Raw genomic sequence first — 17,395 nt, 5'->3', positions numbered from 1 at the left:
TCAGCACTAAAACTGATCCAAAATGACCCAGGTTCATTATTAAACAATGACTTTTCTGACTGTGACTGTAGATCCCTGCGTACAGCGCAAAACATTTAACAACTCAACACTGGGTTGTTTCCCCTACGACTACTACTAGGTAAATCAAACAGAAGCCTTGCACAGACACTGGCATGTCACGGCTGATATAAATAACAACCATGAAAACCAATGTGAAAGGCATAGGCAGAGATGTAACCTACCAACCAATAGTGAGTTTGAAGGCTTTGCATGTCTTGGTCTGCAGCTGGGATATGGATGTGTCAGACATATTTGATGACCAAAGAAATCAGAGAAAGGCTGTCATTTCCAATTTCATACTCAGCTCTTGGAAAGAAGAGCTTGAGGGCTGTTTCATCACCAAAGAAAATAGAGAAATTAGATTTTTTTTTTTCTCTCCGGAGAAAACCTTGAGAAAACAATTACCGTGATATGCTTCTTGAGAATGTGATTCATCTACAAAATCTATTTTGTATTTTTATTCCATGAATTCACAGTAAAAGTATTGGATTGAAGCCAAGCGTTCAATAGCTCCCTTTGACTTAAGACACAAACATATACACATATATATATACACACACACATATACATACATACTCATACGCACACATATACATACATATACACACACACACACACACACACACACAAGTTTGTACAGCTACCCTCGTGAGGACCAGAAAATAGAAATTGCATGAACACTTACCCTAACCCCAATAAAGTAACATTTATGCCTAAACTTAACCTAGATGTAATGCCTAACCTTAACCCTAAAATTAACAAACAACGCCTGGACCTTAAAGAAACCCCAATTCTAACTTTAAAATAAATTGTAAGTTTGACCCTAAACCGGAAATTGACTTTTGCCTCACGGGGACCAGCAAAAGGTCCCAATGAGTCAAATTCTCTGGTTTTACTATACGCATTGGGACATTTGTTCCCCATGAGTTTAGTAAGACCTAACACACACCACACACACACGCACACGCACACGCACGTAATTTTAATCATAAGTACACTTCATCTGTGAAAAACGGAATCTAAAACAAAACTCCAGAAAATCACATTGTATGATTTTTAAATAATTAATTTGCATTTTATTGCATGACATAAGTATTTGATCACCTACCAGCCAGTAAGAATTCCGGCTCTCACAGACCTGTTAGTTTTTCTTTAAGAAGCCCTCCTGTTCTCCACTCATTACCTGTATTAACTGCACCTGTTTGAACTCGTTACCTGTATAAAAGACACCTGTCCACACACTCAATCAAACAGACTCCAACCTCTCCACAATGGCCAAGACCAGATAGCTGTGTAAGGACATCAGGGAAAAAATTGTAGACCTGCACAAGCCTGGGATGGGCTACAGGACAATAGGCAAGCAGCTTGGTGAGAAGGCAACAACTGTTGCCGCAATTATTATTATTATTATATATTATTGAAGAAGTTCAAGATGACGGTCAATCTCCCTCGGTCTGGGACTCCATGCAAGATCTCACTTCGTGGGGCATCAATGATCATGAGGATGATGAGGGATCAGCCCAGAACTTCACGGCAGGACCTGGTCAATGACCTGAAGAGAGCTGGGACCACAGTCTCAAAGAAAACCATTAGTAACACACTACGCCGTCATGGATTAAAATCCTGCAGCGCACGCAAGGTCCCCCTGCTCAAGCCAGCGCATGTCCAGGCCTGTCTGAAGTTTGCCAATGACCATCTGGATGATCCAGAGGAGGAATGGGAGAAGGTCATGTGGTCTGATGAGACAAAATTGAGCTTTTTGGTCTAAACTCCACTCGCCATGTTTGGCGGAAGAAGAAGAATGAGTACAACCCCAAGATCACCATCCCAATCGTGAAGCATGGAGGTGGAAACATCATTCTTTGGGGATGCTTTTCTACAAAGGGGACAGGGCGACTGCACCGTATTGAGGGGAGGATGGATGGGGCCATGTATCACGAGATCTTGGCCAACAACCTCCTTCCCTCAGTAAGAGCATTGAAGATGGGTTGTGGCTGGGTCTTCCAGCATAACAATGACCCGAAACACAACCAGGGCAACTACGGAGTGGCTCCGTAAGAAGAATCTCAAGGTCCTGGAGTGGCCTAGTCAGTCTCCAGACCTGAACCCAATAGAAAATCTTTGGAGGGAGCTGAAAGTCTGTATTTCCCAGTGACAGCCCCGAAACCTGAAGGATCTGGAGAAGGTCTGTATGGAGGAATGGGCCGAAATCCCTGCTGCAGTGTGTGCAAACCTGGTCAAGAACAACAGGAAACGTATGATCTCTGTAATTGCAAACAAAGGTTTCTGTACCAAATATTAAGTTCTGCTTTTCTGATGTATCAAATACTTATGTCATGCAATAAAATGCAAATTCATTACTTAAAAATCATACAATGTGATTTTCTGGATTTTTGTTTTAGATTCCGTCTCTCACAGTTGAAGTGTACCTAAAATGACAGACCTCTACATGCTTTGTAAGTAGGAAAACCTGCAAAATCGGCAGTGTATCAAATACTTGTTCTCCCCACTGTATGTATGTATGTATGTATGTATGTATGTATATATAAGTATTCAGAGCATGAGAAACAGAAAGATGCACAGTTTATTTTCATTTTTAAAATGGTCAGTTTAACAAGAGATGCATCTGCCATGGCATGGTATTGACTTCTGAATCAAGCATTGAACCAGTCACTAGTATGTAGTTCTTAGTACAGTTATTACATTTTGCTGCCATCTATTGGACAAACAGCTCACAGCAGTCTCCTTTGGAATGAACAAGTCATGTACTGACAGCCAGCACACCGAAAAAAATACAGTCCTTTCCATGTTTTTCCACTGTGCGGGTTTTACTGTGGGGAGACTCTGTGTCATCAAAACCAGATTTTAGAGCAACCAACATTGGAGGGGTTTCTCTAGATTTTCACACCAACTTATTTTGGACTCTTAATACGCTCAGGCTAAACCTAAAACAGCCCATGACTACTTCTGAAACATTCAGGTCGGGCCAGGGAATAGAGGGCACATAACAAAAACAGAAAAATTTCGAACCACTAATTTCAATGTAGTGAGAGATCATCCACCCCCAGTGGCACTAGAACCGTGGTACTGCGGCTGCACCAAATGAGAAAAACAAGTGATTACCAGGTGATCAGCCATGCTCCTCTCCTGAAACAGAAAGCACGCCTTGACTGATGGGAAAAGGCAGTATAATTCAGGAGTGGACATAGAATTAACATATGGTCCCACGAGTACTCTTCCATTGTTCCCTGGCATGCTTGAATAATGGAAGACTTGTATGACCACATTCATTGACCTCCACTCTTCACTCTTCACTCAGTAGCGCGCCAACACCTCCAGGACCTCCTCTTTGACAGCCAGGGGGGAGTGCTCCTGAACGCCTGCGGCACCGATCCTGGTCTCCCAGCAGTCATAGCCACACTCTCTCAAGTCCTGGACCGTGTTCTGGACCACAGAGTGTTCAGTTTCTACCAGAGAAAAATCGCAGAGATAAAAAGAAACCTAACAGTTAACGACGCTAATGGGTAAAAACCTGCAGAGGTTTTTACCCATTAGCCCCTGGAGAATAAATAGGGCTGGCACTGTCACAGGCAGAATTATGGGTTCAGTTCTCACTTTACTCCCTGTCTATACAGTAAGTTGCCTTGGATAAAAGCATCAGAGAAACTGCATATACAGGTGCTGGTCATAAAATTAGAATAAACATTATTTCAGTAATTCCATTCAAAAAGTGAAACTTGTATATTATATGCATTCATTACACACAGACTGATATATTTCAAATGTTTATTTCTTTTAAATGTGATGATTATAACTGACAACTAATGAAAATCCCAAATTCAGTACCTCAGAAAATTTGAATATTACTTAAGACCAATACAAAAAATATATTTTTAGAAATGTTGGCCAACTGAAAAGTATGAACATGAAAAGTATGATCATGTACAGCACTCAATACTTAGTTGGGGCTCCACCTGAATTACTGCAGCAATGCGGTGTGGCATGGAGTCGATCAGTCTGTGGCACTGCTCAGGTGTTATGAGAGCCCAGGTTGTTCTGATAGTGGCCTTCAGCTCTTCTGCATTGTTGGGTCTGGCGTATCGCATTTTCCTCTTCACAATACCCCATCGATTTTCTATAGGGTTAAGGTCAGGCGAGATTGCTGGCCAATTAAGAACAGGGATACCATGGTCCTTAAACCAGGTACTGGTAGCTTTGGCACTGTGTGCAGGTGCCAAGTCCTGTTGAAAAATGAAATCTGCATCTCCATAAAGTTGGTCAGCAGCAGGAAGCATTAAGTGCTCTAAAACTTCCTGGTAGACGGCTGCGTTGACCTTGGACCTCAGAAAACACAGTGGACCAACACCAGCAGATGACATGGCACCCCAAACCATCACTGACTGTGGAAACTTTACACTGGACTTCAAGCAATGTGGATTCTGTGCCTCTCCTCTCTTCCTCCAGACTCTGGGACCTTGATTTCCAAAGGAAATGCAAAACTTACTTTCAGCAGAGAACATCACTTTGGACCACTCAGCAGCAGTCCAGTCCTCTCCCAGACGAGACGCTTCTGACGCTGTGTCTTGTTCAAGAGTGGCTTGACACAAGGAATTCGACAGCTGATACCCATGTCTTGCATACGTTTGTGCGTGGTGGTTCTTGAAGCACTGACTCCAGCTGCAGTCCACTCTTTGTGAATCTCCCCCACATTTTTGAATGGGTTTTGTTTCACAATCCTCTCCAGGGTGCGGTTATCCCTATTGCTTGTACACTTTTTTCTACCACATCTTTTCCTTCCCTTCGCCTCTCTATTAATGTGCTTGGACACAGAGCTCTGTGAACAGCCAGCCTCTTTAGCTATGACCTTTTGTGTCTTGCCCTCCTTGTGCAAGGTGTCAATGGTCGTCTTTTGGACAGCTGTCAAGTCAGCAGTCTTCCCCATGATTGTGTAGCCTACAAAACTAGACTGAGAGACCATTTAAAGGCCTTTGCAGGTGTTTTGGGTTAATTAGCTGATTAGAGTGTGGCGCCAGGTGTCTTCAATATTGAACCTTTTCACAATATTCTAAATTTTGTGAGATACTGAATTTGGGGTTTTCATTAGTTGTCAGTTATAATCATCAAAATTCCAAGAAATAAACACTTGAAATACATCAGTCTATGTGGAATGAATGTATACATTATACAAGTTTCACTTTTTGAATGGAATTACTGAAATAAATCAACTTTTGATGATATTCTAATTTTATGACCAGCACCTGTACTTCATTAATGAAAGCAGTCATATTCATTCAGCTGAAGACCAAATAGTGAGCCGCTAAAATGTTCTTGAGTAAAAAAAAGAAATTCTAAGTAGGTAGAACGGCATGAGACAGTAGTTTGTTTAAACCTGACAGCAGGATTGCTCAAATCAAAGGGTTTCAGCTCACAGTTGATGTGATTGCACTAACGGAAAAAAACTGACAGAGACACTTGAGTCAACTTAATGGAAAATAGCTGCAAACCACAAAAAGTGCAACACTTGCTTTCTACTACAACAAAGCTAATCAACATCATTTGGGGCTATATTTAGGAGATCTTTAGCTGATTAAAATTCAATGTGTTACAAGCTGCAGGCATAAACAAACAAGGCGGTGTATTCAGACAGGTCCTCTGCCTGTTTCTGTTAGAGTGGAAGTTAGAGTGAAACCCAGAAAGACCCTTTTGTCTTACTGAACTGGCCCATTTGAGACTTAAATTAGCAAGATGGGGGTGACAATGGTGGATACAATCCACCTGGAAAGAACCCTTATTTGGGTATACTACTGCAGGACAAGAAATGACAAGTCCAGGCAGCATTGCAGGGCTGTGAGCAGTGACAGTACATTACCGGGTCTAAGCAGGGTGATGGCACAGCCCCCTCCCCCGGCACCCGTCAGCTTGCTGTGCAGCCCCCTGGCTAGGGTGACCCGACAGAGGTTGTCTAGTGCTGGATGTCCTACACCCATCACATTCAGGTGGTGCTGGTTAATGTCAATAAGCTCCTACGGGACACATAATGGCAGTTCCGTTATTTGTTTCCTTTTCATTTAAGGCTTTCCATGCATGAAAATACCAGCTGTTGTCTTGAGCATGTTTAAGAGCGTGGGAATCTTTCCACACTAAGCCACCCTGCCAGTGTCTGTCCTATCAGGACTGGGATTCCATACGGTACCTCCAGGATATCGTAGTGCTCCGGCGTGGGACTGTCGCTGGTCATCTCTGATAACGTCTGCTCACAGGTGCAGGAGATGGCATCCACCGAGTCCAGCACAGGGTTTATAATGGAGGGAAACTGGAGTGGACAACAGCAGATAAACATAAAATACTACTTTAAAATGTAACAATGAATATGCTTACGGAAGTGTGATTTGATCTCAGTCTTCCCTTATGTCCTACATCACCCTGCTCACTCAGCACTAAAACTGATCCAAAATGACCTAGGATCATTATTAAACAATTACTTTCCTGACTGTGACTGTAGATCACTGCGTACAGCGCAAAACATTTAACAACTCAACACTGGGTTGTTTCTCCTACGACCACTACTACGTAAATAAACAACAACCTAAGTTAAGTCAACAGTACAGACTAATAAATAAATGTTCAGATCTTCTCGTCTATTGGTCATGATTGATTATAACATCTCACTAGCGGCCTTATCATAGCATCTAATCTAGTGGTCATAGCATCTGATCTAGTGGTCATTTCATCTAATCTAGTGGGCATAGCATCTGATCTAGCGGTTATATCATCTGATCTAGCGGTTATATCATCTGATCTAGCGGTCATATCATCTAATCTAGTGGTCATATCATCTAATCTAGTGGGCATAGCATGTGATCTAGTGGTCATATCCTCTTAACTATTGGTCAGATCATGTTATGTAGTAGTCAGATCATTCATATAAAGGTCAGATCATTCATCCAGTGGTCGAATCACTCATCCAGTGCTCGGATCACTCATCCAGTGCTCGGATCACTCATCCAGTGCTCGGATCACTCATCCAGTGCTCGGATCACTCATCCAGTGCTCGGATCATTCATCCAGTGCTCGGATCACTCATCCAGTGCTCGGATCATTCATCCAGTGGTCAGATCATTCATCAGCTTATTTAGCGATCATATCCAATTAATCTAGTAGTCATATTATCATATCTAGTGGTGATATTAAGTTATATAGTAGTCTGATCATCAGTTTCATCTATTAGTCATATCATCCATTAAAACAGGCTCTACATATACACTACTGTTCAAACGTTTGGGGGTCACTTAGACATTTTCTTCACAGAATTTCCTTTCGTCCATTAAAATAACATCAAATTGACAATGAATATTCTTTAAAAAGTCAAGAGTACAGAGTCAAGAAGCAAATGTACAGATCATCTCATCTATTGGTCATGATTGATCTAGGGGTTATAACCTTGACAAGTTTAGAAATAATGATTTTTTTTATTGAAATAATTAGTGTCCTTCAGGCTTTGCTTTCATTAAATAATCCCCCATTTGCAGCCTTGCAGACCTTTGGCGTTCTAGTTGCCAATTTGATGAGGAAATCTGAAGAGCCCATGTTTCCTGAAGCACCTCCCACAATTTGGATTGGCTTGATGGGGACTTCTTATGTATCATACGGTCAAACTACTCCCACAACAACTCAATAGGGTTGAGGTCCGATGACTGTGCTGGCCACTCCATTGTCATTGTCCTGTTGTAGGATGAAACTGGCTCCAATCAAGCACCGTTGCAAAGTGGAGTGATAGCCAGCCTTCTTCAAGATCCCTTTTACCCTGTACAAATCCCCCACTTTACCACCACCAAAGCACCCCCAGACTATCACATGATGGTGACAAGCACTCCTCCAGCATCTTTTCATTTGTTCTGCTTGTCACGAATGTTCTTCTTTGTGATCCAAACATCTCAAACTTAGATTAGTCTGTCTATAACACTTTTCTCCAGTCTTCCTCTGTCCATTGCCTGTGTTCTTTTGCTCATTTTAATCTTTTCTTTTTATTGCCCAGTGTGAGATGTCTTTTTCTTTGCAACTCTGTCTAGAAGGCCAGCATCCCGGAGCCACGTCTTCATTGTTGACGTTGAGAATGGTGTTTTGCAGGTACTACTTAATGATGCTGCCAGTTGAGGACCTGTGAGGTGTCTGTTTCTCAAAATAGACACTCTAATGTATTTGTCCTTTTGCTCAGTTGTGAGCTGTAAAGGGAGTAGTTCACAGCGTTGTATGAGATATTCAGTTACTTGGCTATTTCTTGCATGGAAAAACCTTAATTTCTCAGAACAAGAAAAAACTGTCGAGTTTCAAAAGAAAGTTATTTGTTTCTGGACATTTTGAGCCTGTCATCAAACACACAATTGCAGATTCTCCACATACTCAACTAGCCTAAAGAAGGCCAGTTTTATACAGTTTTCAGCCAGAAGAGGACTGGCCACCCCTCCGAGTCTGGTTCCTCTCAAGTTTCGGTCCCTTTCAGGGAGTTTCTCCTAGCCACTGTGCATCAATACTGTTGTTGCTTGGTCCTTGCGGTTTCAAGCTGGGTGTGTTGTAAAAGCACTTAGTTAAAACTGCTGATGTAGAAAGGGCTTTATAAAATAAATGTGAATGATTGATTTTCAAAAGGGTTTTGTAATGATCAATTAGCCTTTTAAAATTATAAACTTGGATAAGCAAACACAACATGCCATTGGAACACAGGACTGTTGGTTGCTGATAATGGGCCTCTACGCTTATGCAGATACGCCATCAAAAAGAAAAATCTGCCGATTCCAGCTACAATAGTGATTAACATTAACAATGTCTACACTGTATTTCTGATCAATTTGATGTTATTTCAATGGAAAAACATGTATACATGTATTTTAATGGCTGAATGACTAGATTGAACGAATGATCAGACCACACTATACAGTCAAGTCTGGAAATATTTGGACACTGACAGAATTTTGGTAATTTTGGTTCGGTACATCACCACAATGGATTTGAAATGAAACAAGTGAGATGCAATTTAATTGCAGACTTTCAGTTTTAATTCAAGAGGTTGCCCAAAAATATCATATTAAACGTTTAATTGTATCCATTTTCATACACCCCATAATTCAGGGGTTCAAATGTAATAGGACAAATTAACACAATCATAAATAAAAAATATTTTTTTGCAGGCAATGACTGCTTAAAGTCTGGAACGCATGGACATCACCAAATGCTGGGTTTCCTCCTTTGTAATACTTTGCCAGGCCTTTACTGCAGCTGTCTTCAGTTGTTTGTCCGTGAGCCTTAAGTTGTCCTCAGCAGGTGAAACGCATGCTCAATTGTGTTGAAATCAGGTGACTGACTCGGCCAGTGCAGAATATTCCACTTCTTTGCCTTAAACTCCTGGGTTGCTTTCGCAGTATTTTTGGGTCATTGTCCATCTGTAAAGTGAAGCGCCGTCTAATCAACTTCGCTGAATTTGGCTGAATCTGAGCAGACAATATATCCCTATACACTACAGAATTCATCCGGCTGCTTCTGTCTCCTGTCACATCAATAAAAACTAGTGACCCAATGCCATTGGAAGCCATGAATGTCCATGCCATCACACTGCCTCCACCATGGTTTACAGATGATGTGGTATGCTTCGGGTCATGAGCAGTTCCAAGCAGTCTCCATACGTTTTTCTTCCCATCATTCCGGTATTCTTAGTTTCATCTGTCCAAAGAATGCCGTTCCCTCTGTATTTGCTCTCGTGAAGTCTTCTCTTTATGGTAGACTTGGATAATGATGTACCTTCCTCTTGGAGAGTGTTCTTCACTTGGCAGGATGTTGTGAAGCGATTTTTCTTTACCATGGAAAGGATCCTACGATCATCCACCACTGTTGTCTTCCGTGGACGTCCACTCCTAATGTTCCTGCTATCTCTCTGATGTATTAAAAAAAAAAATGCAGCCTAAGGATGGCCTGTTTCACTTGCATTGAGAGCTCCTTTGTCAGCATGTTGTGGGTTCACAGCAAAGGCTTCCAAATGGGAATGCCACACCTGGAATCAACTCCAGACCTTTCACCTGCTTAATTGATGAAATAGAAAATAAATAAAGAAATAGTCCACACCTGTCCGTGAAACAGCTTTTGAGTCCATTGTCCAATTACTTTTGGTCCCTTGAAAAAGTGGGGGTTACATATTAAAGAGCAGTAATTCCTAAATCCTTCCACCAATTTCGATGTGAATACCCTCAAATTAAGCCGAGAGACTGCACTTTAAGCCCATATCCATTATTTAACTGTAGCTGTGAGTATATTTCAGTAAACAGCCAAAATAACAAAACTTGTGTCAGTGTCCAATTATTTCCGGACCTAACTGTATCTATATACACTTAAGAGACTGGGAACAAGAACGCAGCGACAACAACATTGTAGAGGACATTTAGTACCTTGTTCATTTTGTCCTTCACTCCAGCAACCAGTACTTTGGTGCTGCGGGGGACTTTGGTGTTTGTGAGTAGGATCCTCAACATTGGTACCCTGTAAATGAGAATCATAAAGGCAAGTTAGCCAGATCCCAGCACATGGTGAACCTGCAGTAGTGTTCCCATGGTCCTCATTTCCCTAATTTGACTGGCAACAGAGTGGAGCCAACAGTCCAACGAGAGACAGAGCACAGATCACTTCTGTGACAGCAAGGCCAGCACCATAGAGGAAAGCCTTAATTGTAAAGCAGCCAATGTCAACGTCCTTTAGAAATCTAATGCCACCTGACATTCATGCAAATTCATTGGCCCCCTGTGACCTGGGTGACAGTCATGCCTAAAGACCCCGAAGCTTCTGTTACTTCACCTCTACACACAAGATCAGGGTTTGATTCGTGCTTATAGACTAGCCCAGGCAGATTGGTCTCCTGTGAGCTTATAGACTAGCCCAGGCAGATTGGTCTCCTGTGAGCTTATAGACTAGCCCAGGCAGATTGGTCTCCTGTGAGCTTATAGACTAGCCCAGGCAGATTGGTCTCCTGTGAGCTTATAGACTAGCCCAGGCAGATTGGTCTCCTGTGAGCTTATAGACTAGCCCAGGCAGATTGGTCTCCCGTGAGCTTATAGACTAGCCCAGGCAGATTGGTCTCCCGTGAGCTTGAGGGAGGAAATAGGATAAAATAAAATTATAATAAAAACTGTGTGATACATATTAATAAGCCTTCTACTGCTTCATAGCAATATAAAAATATATGGTAAACACACAATGCAAACATAAAATCTACAAGACACACGTTCTTAATGCATTGTCCCAAAAGTACATAATCTTATATATAAACAGCACACATAAACAGTGTGTTCACACTTAGTCACTTTGTTACTGGTCTGACCTCAACGAAATTATGAAGTGTTAGTTAACAGTCTTTGAGCACCACCATTCCTCTCCAGGTAAGAACAGGAATAGGGATCCTTCCATGACTTTAAGAACAGGAATAGGGTTCCTTCAATCACTTTAAGAACAGGAATAGGGATCATTCGATCCCTTTGAGAACAGGAATAGGGATCCTTCCATCACTTTAAGAACAGGGATCCTTCCATCACTTTAAGAACAGGAATAGGGATCCTTCCATCACTTTAAAAACAGGGATCCTTCCATCATTTTAAAAACAGGGATCCTTCCATCATTTTACAGTAACTCAGGACTCTCCAATCACCTAGTTTGAGCAGTAAGTACTGGAAATGTACAACAATATTTGGGCCACTGTTGTTTCTATTAAAATTTCACAGGCTAAATCCCTAGAGTGAATTTACCTTTAGACCCTTGTCTAAGCTTATTTAACGTATTACAATGTGTAAGGTATTAATCCTGTTTTATTAAATTGAATGCATTAACTTGGCTTAAATGGAGGTTAGGGAAATGTATTTCCTACATAAGATGTTTGAGTGATGGAGGATGGAATACACAGAGAGAGAGAGAGAGAGAGAACGCATTACAACTGCTGCATTGCAAACCAGTAGAAATAATGTCAGGCCTATTTCCCATGACTCTTCAGCCTTTATTACAGCCAAACACAGTCTGACCATCAGGACAGAAGGATAGTGTGCTATGAATATCAATGAATGAGACAACATGTCATCTTGTTAAAACAACACAGTGAAGCTGCACTTTTGAATAATAAACTATTTCTTTAAGGTTCAGGCTTGTCATGTTATTGTAATTTTATAGAGCGACAACAGTAAGTGGTGTCAACGAGGGATGCCATTAGCTGAAGTTGCAGACATTGATTGAGCTTTGACCAACTGGTAGCCTGTTGTTTTAAAGTAGAGAACATGCATGAGAAGTGAGATCCTCACAATGACATTAACGCTTTTTCATATTGGCACACAAGTGCAGCGGTAATACCATATTGTGGTTCCCTGGGAATCACAATGACATTGTCTCTCAGTATTCTATATGTACTGCAAACTGATGCAGCGGTTTGATTGTGATTTGATGATACCACCGTGTGTACTGCACAGGGACAAGAGAGCCATGAGAAGGTTCGTTTGGGTTATACATGGAAATAGAACAGCTGAAAAGGAAAAGGCTCCGTTTTCAGGCCGGCAACTAAATGTGTCACCCCCATCCCCACCATCACTACGGTCATGCGATGCACAGAAGTTTCGGGGTCTTCAGTATAGCGAAAGAAAGGAAAAAGTTCAACCCACAGCTGAAATAATGCATACTATCAATCTGCAACATTGTTAAATTAGTCCTATTGACCAAGTTCACAGGAATGAAATAGACATGGATTATTTAAACACTTTACAGTACCTGCTTAAGGGTGTTATTTTCCCAGAATGGTATCTCAATATGCCACCTACAAGAGTCAAAGTAAAGTGATGAAAGCAATGGGTATCAAAGAAATATACACTGGATCCTTCATCAGTCACACCTCGTTATGCAAATAACCAAACTGCACGTCCAAACATAAAGACCTGGGCAAGAGGTGTAGTTGTTCAACCGAACATTAGAATTGGGAAGATGTATGTGCTAAGCTACTTTGACAATAGTATTATAGCTGGTGTCAGGCGTCTCAGAAACAGCTGACCTCCTGGGATTTTCACACACTGCAGTCTCTGGAGGTAACCGAGACTGGTGCAATTAGACAAAAACATCCAGTTCTGGGAGTGAAAACAGGTTAATCAAGATATTATGTCAGAGAAGGGCCAGACTTGTTCAAGCTGACAGAAAGGCCACAAATACAAAAAAGAAAACACTCTTTACAGTAAGGAGGGTGCAAAAGGGCATCTCCAAACACACGCTGAAACATGAAGCAGACGGAGGTAAAGGGTGTCCTACTCAATTAACAGGTGTACCTAATAAAGTTGCTGGTGAGCTAAGACCCTGACAGAGAGTCAGAGACATTTCTAACTTCCTGAAGCAGCAACACAACATGCCGCCACTGGCAACTGTGTCGTGTGCAGCACCACTCCCCACTGTTAAACCCCTGTATCAATGAGACCGTCCCAGAATAGTTTTGAGGTAGACCTACACTAGTGTCAGTACTAAGCTTGCCTTTTGACAGACAAAACATATTGCCAGCATGGATCGTGCCTTCCTTTGGATTCTCCGTGTAAACCCCTATATCACCCACTGCATCACGGCCCACCCGAACAAAAGGCAGGCCGGCCCGTCTTACCCCACGTGCCCACAGCGTTGTCCACCCCGGACGGGTTCCCATGGATGATCCTCTCACCCTGGAAGGCAAACCTGTTGATCAGCTCCATCTCTGCCACACCCCACCTGTCGACGCGGGATGTGCCGGCATTAAAACACTACTGGTTTGTTCCAGAACAATACTGCAATACAGGGACATAAGAAGTCTCATATTTCCGGTTCCAACTAGGGTTCTCCCAAAAGTGAGGATTTGAAATATGCTTTTTGGAACATTGTGTTGATGTGCGCAAAGTGCAAAGCTGTCATCGAGACAAAAGGGTGCCTACTTTGAAAAACCTTCCATTTATTTTAATCAGTTTAACACTTTTTTTGATTGCTACATAATTCCATATGTGTTATGTCGTAGTTTCAATGTCTTCAATACTATTCTACAATGTGGGAGGGTGAGAAAGCTAGTTTAAAATCATTTCTATGCAAATAACGGATTTTAAGATAACAAATAGCTATATATTTAAAAATATATATTATATTGAAATATGCATTTACAAATGTAAAGGGATTCTGTTGACTCTCTTGTACACTCTTGTGAGGGCTTCCTTTTTCCAACCACCCCGCCCCTGTGAGAATCAAACCAGAGGTTAAAACCAGAGGTTAAAACCAGAGGTTAAAACCAGAGGTTAAAACCAGAGGTTAAAACCAGAGGTTGGCCCGTGAGCTTTACGGCCCAACATATAACAGGGGTTGCTGGACCATAAAAGATTGAAGACCACAGAAGTAGGGTGTGTATATATTCATGGTTTGATGTGAGGCTCTTACCTGGCTGTGTTTTCTTGGTCACTCAAGGGAGAAGGAATGGTTCCACTGGCGGAGAGCAGAGCGGCAGCCAGGCACACAGAGTAGGCAGAGCTGGAGCCCAGACCTGCTCCAGTTGGTAACTCTGACCACACAGACACAGTCAGGCTGGGCAACTCCCTGAAATGAACAAGGACCATAAACCAAACTGAAGTGTGGTCAGCTTTTGGCTGGCTTACAACTACAAATGTGACTACCCGCAGCATGACATCTTCATCCTATTGGAGTAGGCTGGGGGAAACACTGAAAAACCAAATTAAATAAACTATCTCCTTAATCTTTGTAAATTGTGAATCTTTCTCCAAATCAAACACCACAGTGGTTTTTTTTTTTTTTAAACATAGAAGTGTTGGAAAGATCCAGCTGGGCACTGATCGCACACAAAAACATCACACTTTGAAACAGCTCCTACAGCAAAAAAAATATCCAGAAAGCAGATTTCATTTGATGTTAATTAAACAGGCCTAAAGGCCTAGACACAGCAGCCCTTCTCACTGTGAATGACCAACATGGTGTACAGTAAATCTGTGCATGGGTCTGGTACACTAGCTGTTAAAATCCATGACAGCCAGGCTCATTTTAAGCAGACAGGACAGGAAGATGCACTAAACTAATAACTCCCCAGGGACAAACACATCCAGACTTGTTAAGGCTGCTGCATGGGCCCAATGCCGGCCTCTTATTAGTGGTTGTCCGTCCTGTCAGAGCCTGTCCACCCCTCTCTCAGACACGCTAGCCTAGCGCCTCCTGTGTCAACACTGATTAGGCCGACCCTATTGCATCTGCCTAGATCCCAGTTGCCCAAGTCCTTCTCACTTGGATGAAGTCCGCAATGATCATTAGGCTATTAAAGATTTGGTGTGTGTGTGTGTCAACACTATGTTAACAGGCCTATATAGTGGATTTGTTTATCTGCCAGGCTAAACCTGACATTAAAGCATCCTTTTATTACTAGCAAGATTGGATATGTTTATTTGTGACCAGAATGTCTTTTGGTCATTACATGACTAGCATCCAACATTACATAACTCATATCCAAATACTGTATGCTTACTAGTATGTGCGGGTCGGTCAATCAGCCTTTGCACTTTGGAACAGCCCCCCAGGAGATGTGAGATCCTCGGAAATTGTGAATACTTAGGAATGCTCAGAAGAAATACATTTTTAGCCTTTGTTTTTAAACAATGACACCTTTTCGTTTATTTTAAGGCTATACTGTATCTGAGGCTAACTAGTGTTTTTGAATCTTACAGACCTCTGCACTGGAGGCAGCAGCTTGGACCGCTGGGTCACACTAAGATGACCTCTGCACTGGAGGCAGCAGCTTAGACCGCTGGGTCACACTAGGAAAACCTCTGCACTGGAGGCAGCAGCTTGGACCGCTGGGTCACACTAGGAGGACCTCTGCACTGGAGGCAGCAGCTTGGACCGCTGGGTCACACTAGGAGGACCTCTGCACTGGAGGCAGCAGCTTAGACCGCTGGGTCACACTAGGCCACTCAACAGGACACACTGTATGACATACTGTATGACTCTACTCAATATAAAAGGTTGATTACCATTAAAAAATATATATGTTAAATCAGACATCAATCTTACCCTGACCCAGCAAAGATAGAGATGTAGATGTAGAGAAAGGCAAGAATGGCCATGCTGCGAGTATCTAATGCTCCATTTGGTATACCAACAAAGTCTCGCAGCCTCCTGACTAGCTCAATATCAAGCTCGTCCATATTTCGCAGATCAGCTATAAGGATGATGAAAACAGAGGCAACATTAGCATACAATAATAACAAATAAATCAAGATAACATGACCACAACGATATTTTCGGCTGTCCTTTTAGAACTTTCCCCAACTACTTTCAGGATCAAGTCCAACTCATCTCACAGATTCGCTACACTGTCGTCAAAAATGAAACACTGGTTACAATTCCAATGGCAGCCAAATAACAAATCTCACCTTCTGAGTCAGGAACCAGCTGATTCAACACCGTCACATCCCAACTGAGGAAAGCGTTGATGTTGGGAAGATTAATGCAGACTTTACTGGTGAAAGTGGCCTGCAACTGCAGGTATGTGCGCAGGTTCAAACTTACGGCCAGAGCCATCTAGCACAGGTTGAAGAGAAAAAGGCCTCTGACTTATTATAGTTACAGTCAAGCGTATTCAATTATAAAAACAATCTTCTTTCACTCCAAACATTGAATAAAATACACTGTAGACTACTGGGGTCATATGGCGAACAACACATAAATATTTTTACGCGTTAAGTTATTGGATGGACAGACAACTATACGTAACACGAAAAGTGTATAATAACATAAATAATGTAATCGCACTTAAAATGTGTCGGTTGCTCATACCTAAGATACTAACTTCTTGCTACAGCTCTAACGTTATTGCCCTTACCTTGCCATGCACCACAGCGTGTTCACCGTGGAGGATAGCTTTCCCAGGGGCAGACACGATACATTCCTTGATGTGCATTCTCAATCTCAGATAGTAAATTAAAACAGACAAATTATGTTCTTATCAATGTAACGTTAGCCAGATAGCTGGTTTCCGATAGCTAATTCATCACGAAACCGTCCTCCAGCAGTATAATAAAAACCTCTAGAACACTCCGCAGTGCTTTACAAAGTCCCGTTGTACTTTCAAAAGGAATAACACATCGTTATAAAGCTGTTGCCACGTGCAATAAACATTGCTAGTTTTTAGCTCGAAAACCTAGGACAATTGCTCTGTCAAGTGTCAACACAACGCACGCCGCCAGGAACCTCCGACTTCATGTCCAATCAGCGCTGGAGGTGTGATGTACAGATTTTTCCCCCTAGCCAATCAACATCCTTCTTT

The 17,395-nt window shown here is 42.0% G+C and overlaps 1 protein-coding gene across 1 annotated transcript; it reads right to left on the bottom strand.

The window, feature by feature from the left end:
- Positions 1–2,626: 2,626 nt before the first annotated feature.
- Positions 2,627–17,328, bottom strand: mvk (mevalonate kinase). The gene is made up of 10 exons (XM_010876753.4): positions 16,952–17,328; positions 16,503–16,650; positions 16,141–16,288; positions 14,506–14,661; positions 13,712–13,815; positions 12,844–12,889; positions 10,494–10,584; positions 6,254–6,373; positions 5,930–6,083; positions 2,627–3,527 (listed from the first exon to the last, which is right to left on the bottom strand). Exons 1-10 carry the CDS (start codon positions 17,027–17,029, stop codon positions 3,376–3,378), a joined length of 1,197 nt encoding a protein of 398 aa, XP_010875055.1. The 5' UTR covers positions 17,030–17,328; the 3' UTR covers positions 2,627–3,375.
- Between the last annotated feature and the right edge of the window lie 67 nt (positions 17,329–17,395).

This window comes from Esox lucius, chromosome 13, assembly GCF_011004845.1.
Source record: "Esox lucius isolate fEsoLuc1 chromosome 13, fEsoLuc1.pri, whole genome shotgun sequence".
Classification (NCBI taxonomy): Eukaryota; Metazoa; Chordata; class Actinopteri; order Esociformes; family Esocidae; genus Esox; species Esox lucius.
Note: the sequence above shows the minus strand (reverse complement) of the source record. Positions and strands in the feature narration are given on the sequence as shown.